This window comes from Lipotes vexillifer, unplaced genomic scaffold (assembly GCF_000442215.2).
Source record: "Lipotes vexillifer unplaced genomic scaffold, Lipotes_vexillifer_v1.1 scaffold830, whole genome shotgun sequence".
Lineage (NCBI taxonomy): Eukaryota > Metazoa > Chordata > Mammalia > Artiodactyla > Lipotidae > Lipotes > Lipotes vexillifer.
The window spans coordinates 894,141-906,243 of record NW_006786980.1 but is presented as its reverse complement, the minus strand read 5'-3'; the positions used below and the strand labels follow the sequence as shown (position 1 = coordinate 906,243).

At 40.7% G+C, this 12,103-nt stretch overlaps 1 protein-coding gene across 2 annotated transcripts in view; it reads right to left on the bottom strand.

Annotated features, from left to right (window-relative positions):
* Positions 1 to 12,103, bottom strand: part of ASPM (assembly factor for spindle microtubules) — a 67,676-nt gene that overhangs the window by 42,689 nt on the left and 12,884 nt on the right. For both annotated transcript variants that reach the window (XM_007459664.1, XM_007459663.1), the window contains exons 4-7: positions 3,351 to 3,455; positions 2,802 to 2,948; positions 934 to 1,179; positions 588 to 655 (exon numbers count right to left, since the gene is read on the bottom strand). In XM_007459664.1, the coding sequence (XP_007459726.1) occupies positions 588 to 655; positions 934 to 1,179; positions 2,802 to 2,948; positions 3,351 to 3,455 (566 nt within the window). The remainder of the gene's footprint in view (positions 1 to 587; positions 656 to 933; positions 1,180 to 2,801; positions 2,949 to 3,350; positions 3,456 to 12,103) is intronic.

Genomic DNA, 12,103 nt, shown 5'->3' with positions numbered 1-12,103 from the left:
AAGAGTCAACTCCTAGTGGCTTTTTAATTCAGTTAGTTTTAACATTCTAAATATTATTGAACCATGCACCATGTGAAAAACTCAAATTCCGATGACGTTCCATCAAAATGGTTCCAAAGGCATCAGACTGGTGTAGATTCCAGTCCTGACCAGTCAATGGCATTCAACGAGTCACTTAACATCTGAGCTTCTGTATTGTCAGTGAAGTTGAAATAATAATACATACCTCAATGGGTTTTATAGAGATTTAAATATGGAAATGTATTTACAACACCCTGGCATTGTCATTTGTAAATGCTCAGAAAGGAGCTAACTATACTTGTTATTACATCTGGTACCAAATTATATATTGTATATATTTAAGAAACTAACAGGAAAATTGCTATATAAAAAAATGGCAATAATATATAATGATGGGGTCTATTAACCTAATGAGCATTTATTAAGGGACCTTAAATTTCATACTGAAAGATCAATTAAGCTAACCAAATGACTTTATAAGTGAAACCATCATTTTATTAAAGAGTCTATTAAAAGCATATAATAAAAAGATGTTTCTTTTTTCAAAAACTGAAAGGTGTACTTACCTCTAGGCCGATTCGTAGCCACAAAGGATTATATGACAACAGCCAATTCAAGACTTTCTGCCGTTCTCCTGAAATACATGTGAAAAGCAAGTAAGGTCAGATCACTAATCAAATAGAGACAGTAAATAAAATTTCATAGAGAGAAATCAGTGGCCAAAGTGGAAAATCACATACATGAAATAAGTTAAAGTATACTTCCACTCTTTAATATATGTACATGATCACATTTAAGTTTGTGAAATTTTAGGCCACAAAGTGAAACCATGTACATATATTTGACTCTGAAATAAAAAATTTCTAGAGTGTTTTTAAACAATTAATCCCAAGATTTCTATAATCTTCTTACCCACATCTTTCCAGAGGTGTCTGTCTTTTCGAACAATTAACCGCCTAGCTTCAATTTCAATTTCAAGCTTTTTCATAGCTTTAACCATTTTTTCAGAAGTAAATAAGCAACATGCAGCACGACGTAATCTATTCAAACTGCAGCGAGCGGTATAAGCTCTGAGAGACACTTCATCCTTGGTAGGAGCTCTAGGGACACTTATTTTATGTTGACTCTCCAGTCCCAAAAGAAGAGTGGAAGCATTTACTGGGTAAAAACGAAAGAAAGAACGTTTCTGGTTAAACAATATTTATACACATTTTAAAACCCAGCAATAAATGCAATTGAAGATGGCCAAGACAGAACCTATTCCCCGCCCCTTCCAGCCTGCTTCTTCTCTTTCTCACCTCAAAATAAAGGTGTCGCCATTCACTCAGAACCTTAGGCCATCCTATCATTGCAACATCTTGGCTCTGCCTTCAAACTGTACCCCAAGTCTAACCATTTCTCACAACCACTATTGTCCAGGTTCCAACATGATCACCTCTAACCCAGACTAATGGGAGAGCCTCCCTGACTGGTTTCGCTGCTTCCACCCTCTTTATAAATTAGAAGGCTAAGCTGCTAAAGAGTGTGATTTGTTAAAATCAGTTAAATTTTGAAATGCAATTTGAATTTTTAAAAAACACATTTTCTCTCAAAAAGAGAACTAAAAATCATGCTTTGTTTACTTTTGGAAAATAAAGAAAAGTACCTCAGAGATCATCTAATCAAAGGGCCTTTTAATGTAAAATTCCCATACACACTTCTCTGACACTTACAGACCAGTGTCTGCTGGAACACTGCAGCAATGGAGAAAGCATCTCCCTAAAGTCAGCCTGGGTGTTGCTTTGGCAAGTTAAATATTTTAAAGGGTTTTTCCTTATCTTGAGTAGAACTGATCCCTATACCAACTTCCATGGGAGAGCAGCCCAAGTGAAGCTTCCTTCTCTCAGGAGAAAACTTTAAATATTTGAAGGATACCATGTTTCCATCCTGTTCTATACTTGAGTTTTTCTCTTTTCCAGAACAAACACTGAAATATTTTTAAAATCCCCCATATCAACTGGTTTTCAGAGCCCTCATAATTATACACTTGTCTACAAACTTCTTAAACTAAGGTACAGTGGGGACAACATCCTTAATGAGGCCACACAAGACTTAAATTGATTCACCAGGACATTACACTTTATTAATGCAGCTGAGACTGAACTGGATTTCTAGACAGCCATGTGTCACTGTTGGTGCTGACTGAATCTATACTAAAGTAAAACCATTCACTGCAAAGGCTAGAAATCGAACTGGCTGAGGAGCAGGAAGATAAAGCAAAAAGAAAAAGTAAAGTTTGGAACTTTCAGCACAAAATTCTCACGCGCACAATCTTGAGCATTTGTGTTAATGATCTAGCGAGCCATGCCATTAACTACAATATAATAAACATGTATAACTAAAGAATGAAAAATCACGTTAAAAAACTACCTGTTAAGGGGCTTCTCTGGTGGCGTGGTGGTTATGAATCCGCCTGCCGATGCAGGGGACACGGGTTTGAGCCCTGGTCCGGGAAGATCCCACATGCCGCAGAGCAACTAAGCCCGTGGGCCACAACTACTGAGCCTGCACTCTAGAGCCCACGAGCCACAACTACTGAGCCCACGCGCCTAGAGCCCACGCACTGCAACGAAGAATAGCCTCCGCTCGCCATAACTAGAGAAAGCCCGTACGCAGCAACAAAGACCCAACGCGGCCAAAAATAAATATAAAATAAATTTTAAAAAAATAAAAAAATATTTTAAAAAACTACCTGTTAAAACAAAAATATTATTTAATTTAAACATTAACTAAATGTTTACCTTCAGAAATATTTGTTTTTACAGTGAAGTCATCAGGAGTTAATATAAAATTTAGCCACCAAGTAAAGCCCTGTTCCTGCTTTTCCTTCCAGCGTTCATCATAAAACATGTTTTTTGCAGCAAACGGCATTGGGTGTCTAGGAATACCTAAGAATACAATTAGGTTATGGCATAAGAAATTTTCCTTTAAATTATTATACAATCTATAGCAAAAGACCATTTTTACCAGCAAAACCACCTTTAAAACACTGAACAATGTTTGCTTTTTCACTACTTGCTAGAAATAGTTGAAAGCATTTTGGGTATAAAATGTAGTCAAAGTAAAAGAGAAAAAGTATGGCAGTACCTCCTGGTTTTTTAAAAATCCCAAGTAAAGTGAGTCAATTTCATTGAACTCTGAGAATATATCCTGTTATTTGAATACACACTTTAACAATTCTTCAAAGCCTTTATTTAACAAAAAAGTATCAATTCATTTCCATTTGAAATGCAATTAATGCTTCATTCCATGTCAGTTTTTCATAGACTTTAAAGATATTAAACACTTGCCTGTTTTTAGTGGTTTTATGAAGGTCAAATTAGATTGTGCAACAGGAACAATGGGTTTTGTCTTTTTGTTTGTTTTAAAATTAGGAGTTCTGTGTCCTAAAGAATCTAAAATATATGAGAAAACAATAGCATTAAAAAAATGAAATAAATCCTGTGAATGAACTGCTGTCAAGTTAAGATTTGGGCTCTCCAAAATCATATCCGTTTAGAAAATGCTGAATAAACACTATGTGCCAAGGTATGAACTCGGGTAATAAAACTTATGTCTGGAAGTTACAGACCAGAAACTACAATATATTCTGTGTCTACAGAAGCTAGGGTTCAGAGTCAACCAGTTCACTGTGTGTGTATATACAGCAGACTCCGTGCTAGGTGCTGAGAACGCAGAATGGAAAGATGTGGTCTCGGCCCTCAGGAAGTTCTCGGTCGAGTACAGAAGTGTAGAAAGAATCACAATACACTATGGAAGAAGTACACATGAGGAGTCATGGGACAAGGGGAGGGAGAGCTAAGTCACCTAAACAGCAGGACAGCCTCCTAGCAGGGGTGACCCTGAGCTGACCCTGCAGTGGACGTAACACACAAGGAATGGGGGGCCTTTCGCTGAACTGCAAAGTGCCCAGAGCCAAGAATACAGATAAGAAAAACAAGACAAAAAAAAAGAGGTTGAAAGAGAAAGAAAAGAAGTCCATACTATTAAAAATAACAGTGACAGCTAATAGTCGAATACTTTGTGCCAGGCACTATCAGAGTCTTGTAATTTAGGTTACCTCATGCAATCATCACCAGAAACCTATGAGAAGTGCACTTTTATTCTCTACATTTTACGGAATCAGGATACTGGAGCTTAGAGCAACTAAGCCACTTGGTCAAAGTCATGCATGCTAGTAGGTGGCACAGCTGGACAGTATAGCTCCAGAGCCTGCACTATTATTCAGTTAGAAGTACCTGGTGGGCCAGTGAAGGATTAAAGTCCAGGCAGTTACACCATCATATATATTTCAGAAGACAGAATGGACAATGGACTGAAAGGAGTCAAGAGTAGAGATGGAAGCCAAAAGGAAGCTATCCCAGGGGCCTATGTTAGCTATGATGAGAACTTAAAGGAACACAGAAGCAGTGGAGACAGATTAGAGAAGAGTTGTTTTCACAGCAGAACTAACAAGGCTTAATGTCAACTGACTAGGCAAGTGATGGAGAATGAGAGCCCCGATGGGTCCCCGTGCCTCACCCCGGTGATGAGGGAGACAATGGGTGGTCCCTACAAGTAACCTGTATGAACGCAGTTCACTCCCTCAAAGGCAGGTTTCACACCAGCTCGCACTGCTGCTCAATACAAACAAGAAGCCAATAAAGGCAGAGGAGGGAAAGCTAAGGCCCAGGGCAGAATCCAGCCCATGGCTGTTTGTATACAGTCTGCAAGCTAAGAAGAATTTTCACATTTATAAATACTAGTTGAAAAAAAAAAACAAACCCTCCAAACAATTATATTTCATGACACATGAAGATGATATGAAATAGTCACACCTGTTCATTTACACATTGTCCATGGCTGTTTTCCCTTCCACAATGGCAGAGCTCAGCAGCTGTAACAGAGATCATATGTCCTGCAAAACCTAAATATTTACTATCTGGACCTTTAGAGAAAAAGTTTGCTCAGCTTTGATTTAGAAGAATTGCAAATCTACTCCAACTGTCAAAATAAGGAGTATGACCAAATTGTTACATAATAGTTATTAGGTTATAAGGGTCTTTGCATTGTAACATATTTAAAAATAAAAATATGAGCAAAAGTTCCTCATTCTGAAGGCTTGCAAAAGCTGGCCCCTCCGCCTAGAACCATTTTATTCTGTGGGAACATTCTTTGGACAGGTCTCACAGCTTCTTGTCAGTCACGTAACGCCAAGTAAAGTGCCCCCACTTCTGTGCTTTCGTGATTCCCTGTGCATAGCTCAAAGGACTGGGAACAACTTGAGAACAGGAATGATACCTTTTCTCCTTCTATCCACAGAGCCTAGAACTATGCGTAGGACATAGCAGGTACCTTATCAAGGTTGAACAAATGCATCTTGAAAAACTGACTTCTTTTTCTGCTCTCCTGGGTTTGTCAGAATAGAAAGAAGGCAGACACTCTTAGTGAGTTACCATGCTCATAAATCAGATATCCAGTGTGTGCAATTCTCTTTAAACCTTGCAAAGAGGCTCAACTCAGCTAGGCGGTCACCTCAAACAAACTGCAGGTTCAAGTGTCAACATATCAGTGGTTTATTTGCTCATTCATTCATTTACTGTGTCATTCATTCATCATTTAGTGTACACCTTGTAGGAGGTCAAGACAGATATGCTCCTTACATTCAAAGAATTTGTTATCTGGTCAGAATATTTCTATAGGAAATAAAATGATGCGAGCAAAGAAATGGAGTCAACAGGTAGATACGAGATGTCTCATATGCTGCATTCAAATTTGCTAAGGGAATATACATAGAGGAAAAAGTCATCAGGGAATAAAGTACTAGAAATCAGTGAAAGATTTGAGTTAGTGAGAAAACAACATATATGAAAGTTAATAAGAGGATACATGGTCAGGAACAAGATAAGGATGCCCACTCTCATTACTTTTATTCAACATAATCTTGAAAATCTTAGCCACAACAATTAGGCAAGAAAAAGAAAGAAAAGCCATCCAAATTGGAAAGTAAGAAGTAAAAATGTCAGTATGTGCAAATGACATGATACTATATATAGCAAACCCTAAAGACACCACCAAAATACTGCTAGAACTAATAAACAAATTCAATGAAGTTGCAGGATATAAAATCAATGTACAAAAGTCTGCTGCATTTCTGTACACTAATAACAAACTATTGGAAAGATTCTTACCACATCAAAAAGACTAAAATACATAGGAATAAATTTAACCAAGGAGGTGACAGGCTTGTACACTGAAAACTATAGAACATTGTTGAAAGAAATTGAAGAAGACACAAATAACTGGAAAGATATTCCTATGTTCATGGATTTGAAGAATTAACATTGTTCAAATGACTATACTACCCGAAATCTACAGATTCAATGCAATCCCTATCAAAATTCCAATGGCATTTTTCACAGAATGAAAACAAACAATCCTAAAATTTGTATGGAACCATCACGAAAGACCCCAAATAGCCAGAGCAATCTTGAGAAAGAAGAAAGCTGGAGGCATCATGCTCCCTGATTTCAAACTAGATTCAAAAGCTACAGTAATCAAAACAGTATGATATTGGCATAAAAACAGACATACAGATCAGTGGAACAGCATAGAGCCCAGAAAAAAACCCATGCACACATAGCCAATTAATTAATGACAAAGGAGCCAAGAATATACAATGGGGAAAGAAGAGTCTCTTCAATAAATGGTGTTGGGAAAATTGAACGGCCACATGCAAAAATATGAAACTAGACCACTATCTTATATCATACACACAAAAAATAACTCAAAATGGATTAAAGACTTAAATGCAAGACCTGAAGCCATAAAACTCTTAGAAGAAAACATAGGGGGTAAGATCCCTGACATCAGTCTTGGCAATGATTTTTTTGATCCCACACCAAAAGCAAAGGCAACAACAGTAAAAATAAACAAGTGGGACTACATCAAACTAAAAAGCTTCTGCACCAGCAAAGGAAATCACCAACCAAATGAAAAGGCAGCCTACTGAATGGGAGAAAATATTTGTAAATCATATATCTGATAAGGGGTTAATATCCAAAATATATAAAGAACCCATACAATTCAACAGCAAAAAACAAACCATCTAATTAAAAGATGGACAGAAGAGCTGAATAGACATTTTTCCAAAGAAAACATACAGATGGCTAACAGATACATGAAAACATGCTTACATCACTAACCATCAGGGAAAGGCAAATCAAAAGCACATTGAGCAAATCACCTCACAGCTGTTCGGTGGCTGTTATTAAAAAGAGAACAAATAACAAGTTTGGAAGGGTGTGGAGAAAAGGGAACCCTTGTTGGTGCAGCCACTATGGAAAACATTATGGAGATTTATCAAAAACTTTAAAACAGAACTACCAAATGATCCAGTACTTCCACTCCTGGGTACTTTCTGAAGAAATGAAAACACTACCTTGGAAAGACACATGTTCACAGCAGCATCATTTACAACAGCCAAGGTGAAAACAACCTAAGTGGTCATAGATGTTGTATTACATATGCCATGAGATGTTAATCAGCCATAAGAAAGAATGAAATCTTGCCATTTTCAACAACATGGATGGATCCTGAGGGCATTATGCTGACTGAAATAAGTCAGAGAAAGACAAATACCATATGATCTCACTTACATGTGGCATCTGATGGAAACACAAAAACAAAAAACAAACTCACAGGGCTTCCCTGGTGGCGCAGTGGTTGAGAATCTGCCTGCCAATGCAGGGACACGGGTTCGAGCCCTGGTCTGGGAAGGTCCCACATGCCGTGGAGCAGCTAGGCCCGTGAGCCACACTGCTGAGCCCGCGCGTCTGGAGCCTGTGCTCCGCAACAAGAGAGGCCGCAACAGTGAGAGGCTGCGCACCGCGATGAAGAGTAACCCCCGCTCGCCGCAGCTAGAGAAAGCCCTCGCACAGAAACGAAGACCCAACACAGCCAAAAATAAATAAATAAAATTTTTAAAAAAGAAAATAAACTTGTTTTAAAAAGAAAAAAAAAAAACAGATACAGAGAACAGATTGGTGGTTGCCAGAGATGGGGCTGGGGATGGTGGTGAAATGGGTGAGGGGGTCAAAAGTTACAAACTTCCAGTTATAAAGTAAGTCCTGGGGGTGTGATGTCCAGTGGGGCGGCTGGACAAGACTGCGCTGTGTATTTGAAAGTTGTCGTGAGAGCAAATCTGAAAAGCTCCCACATAATAAGAAACAATTTTCTATTATAATTATGTATGCTGAGAGATGTTAAGCACAACAACAAAAGAGGATACCTGGACGGAATGGCAAGAGTAGCGTGGCTAGAATGTGTTGTTGAATAGTAAGACAGCAGGCTGGATAAGGGGAGGTCACATGAAGAGAATCTTAAATGACAGAATAAGGAGCTTGGAAATCATCTGGTGACAGCAGAGGGCCACTGAAGGTTCTGAGACAGGAAGCAGGTAAAGCCACGTACTGGACACCAAGTGCCTCGAGCTAACGGGCACATCACAAGTTTGAGGTTGGTGGATCTCCAAAACTGTCATCCTTGGTCAGTGCCCAAAATAAAAACCTCATGTCTACCCGCTCTCTCTCTTTCTCAAATCACAGTAGGATAGAAAGATGTGGTAGAACACGTACGTTGTAGACAGGGAGACGTGAGTTTAAACCGTGGCTCTATTGTAGGAGATTTTGTGACCTTGGGCAAGTTACTGGCCCTTTTGAGGCTGATATAAGGGACTTAGAGAAGGAAGTCATTCTATACAGAGGGGACAATTAACAGCAAATACCCTGAGGGAAGAGAATGTTGAAGGGTCAAGGATAACAAGGAAGCCAGGGTGACAGAAGCAAGAAGGACAGAGAGGAATGACGGAGGTTGGGAGGAGATTGGGGCAACACAGACCTTACAGGGCCTTGTGCATCATCATTGTAAGAACTTGGCTTCCAGTGAGATGAAAGGTCATCAGGGGCATAGTAACGGACAACGTTAGAATCCACTTAACAAATATTTGAAAAGTATCGCCCTGGTTGCTAAGTGGAAAATAGACTCCAGAGAAGGCAAGGGTGAAAGCAAGATCTGTTAGGGGGCTTGCAGTGTCACAGATAGGCTTGGATGGTGCCAACAGAAATGGTGAGAAGTGATCCAATCCTGAATGTATTGATACTTGGAAGGAAGAGAAGATAGGATTTGCTGATGGACTGAATTTGGAATCAGGCAGACTGTGTGCATTTATAGAGAAAGGGTAGGAGAGAAACACACTTAGGGACAATCCCAAGGTTTGGGGCCTGTAATGAGAAGAGGTCATAACAGAAGTGCTGTGTTGGGAGTGATACACCAGGTACACGTGTCACGGGAGTGGGGATAGCAAAGGGCTGGTTTTGGACAAATTAAAGATGCTCATGTGGCAGTCAAGTAGAAATATTAGATGTTGGATAAATGAGTCTACAGATTAGAGGTCCATCCCAAAGATATAAAATTGTGAGGCCTCCATGTACAGATAGTATTGAAAGCTGTGAGATGGCCTGAGATTGTTAAGGGATTGAGCGAAAGTATGAACAAGGGTCAGTGACTAAGTCTTCGTGTACTCCAGGGTTGAGAGGCTGGAGAGACACAGTGCTCCAAAGAGAAACCTGAGAAGCAGCCAGTGCCTGGGAAAAGAACCAGGAGAGAGTGCGGATGGCAGGATAAAGCATTTCGAGAAGAAGGAGATTCAAAGCATCCGTCTGCTAACAGTTCAAGATGAAGACTGAGAAATAACCACCGGACTCAAAGTGTGGATGTGTTCATGACCTTGACAGGAAAAGTTTTAGTAGAGTCGTCAAAATCTGGTTGAAGTGGTTTCAGCAAATAGGAGAGGAATGGGAAACAGCTAACAGAAGCAACCTTCAAAGTGATTTTTTTTACATTAGAAAGCACCTTTTAATTCAAGCACAATGTTTACCCGGAAAGGTATACAGAACTCAGTGAACTATCACAAAGTGAATACCTAGGTTCTTTCAAAGAGTTTTGCTTAAAAGAAAGCAGAAGAAAGGAGCAGGGCCTGAACGAGTAAGTGGTATCAGTAAAAAGTCTTTGTTTCTTTAGGAGTTGGAGGTAAGAATGGCACATTTGTGTGTCAATCAGAAATGACCCAGTAGGGAGTAAAACACTGGAGATGTGGGAGAGAGAAGGCAGCTGCTAAAGCAACGTCCGTGTAGAGGGCGTTGGCTTTTGGTGCCGGTAGAGCCCGGCCTCACTGGGCATGCAGATCTTTCAGGCTGTAATAGGAGGGAAGGGAGCCGTGGATGTAAAGACAGTCGGGTGGTGGATGCTGCGGAAGTTTCCCTCAGTGAGGCAGGAAGCAGGTTGGGGAAGGAGCAGAGCGCCAGCTCCAGAGCCCTCCTGACCAGGTGGTACCCCAGCCCGACCACTTACTACCCGTGACCTTAGGCAAATTACTCAGCTTCTGGATGCGTACATTCCCTCATCTTAAACATGTATTCATGACAACATCTACTCAGTATGATTGCTGTAGGTAGGTATGAGAAGAGGTAATAGCAAAGCACTTACAACCGGGGCCATGGAGAACGCAGTCAGTAACTGTTCACTGCTGTTATCCATCCTGAACAGAGGAAGGGGGTGCTCGAGAAGAAGGGAGGGATGAGATAGGCTGCAGCAAAATGATAAAGTCAATAAGCCAGGAAGATAGAGCCAAGAGGAGCTACGGGCTTCACAGCGGTTAGTGGTCAGGAATTTAAAGACCAATCAGCAAGGTTCAGGCACAGAGCAGGCAGACTTGGGCTGGGATTGGAATTTGCCAGACAAGCACAATGAACGTAAGAGAGGTGAACAAAGGGATTATGAGGAACTGTGGAATCCAAGCTGAATAAGTAAGAAAGTGAGGATATAATGAGGTGAGGGCTGGGGAAATGGGGCTGGATTAGTTGGGTTCTAGAGAAAATGCTGAGATCATAGTGAGAGAGACACCTTTAGGACAGTGTGGCCTAAGTAGGCTGGAACTAACACGCCAGGATATTGGAAGGCTCTTCTACAAGGATCTTGAAATCATAAAGAATCATCCTAAAGTAGTAGTTTTGGAGAAGGTCTCGTGAGCCAAATGTAAAAATCTGGAGTTATCTCTCACTGTAACAAGAACTGTGGGTGGGATAGTATGAAAAACAAACTTCAAGCTGTTTGTTGCTGTTTGCTTTCTTTTCGTTTGTTTTTAAGGAAGAAAGGAGAAGCAATAGTCTGGAAGCAGATATGAGACGGTGGGTGGTCGGTCCATTGTCCCACCGAGATACTCAAGGCCAGAGTAGCAGGAGAGAAGACAGCCAGTGCTGGAGAGCGTTGCATGAGAGCAGTGTTCTCGGGGGAGGGCCAGGCTCAGCGTGGGAACAGGAGGGAGTATCCAGAAGACAGGTGCTAAGGAAGGGCAGTGAGTCCACAGGGCACAGACCCTGTAAAGAGCTGCGGAGGAGTGGAAGATGGTCCCAGTTAGGCGGTGTGCAAAGAAAAATGAGATAAAATACAGAGGGGGATATTTCCTAAGAGTCCTAGAGCTCTTTTAAATTACCTGTTAAATAACCTGTGTGGTTTGTTTTCCTGTGGGGACCTTGATTGGTGTCTGAGGGAACTGGGGTTAAAAGGTCATGATGGGATTGGTCCTAACAGTTTTCAAGGCAGACAGCGGTAGTATGGCTGTGAGTGCTATAGGGAAGGAACGGTGGTGAGGTTTTCCCCAAAGGAATGAGGAGCTCAGGTGCCCTGTCTTCATTCCTAAATAACGGCCAAGTAAAGGCTGAGCAGAATGATGTCCCCGGAGCACAGGGAGTGTAAAGGCCTCCTCTGCATTCCCCCAGGTGGTGTGATGGGGCCAGGCATTCACTGGGTCCTCCCATCAGGGCCTGGACTAAGGTGAGGCACGTCAAGTACAACACTTGAGGCGGGGGCCAAAAAACTCAGTCATCAAGTATTTTAATGCAATATTTTTTAAAAATCAAAATTAATGCAGAAAAATCACAATGAACACAACGTTAAAAGTTTAAAAAAGAACGAGATCACAGTGATTGCAGAATTCAGCCCTGCG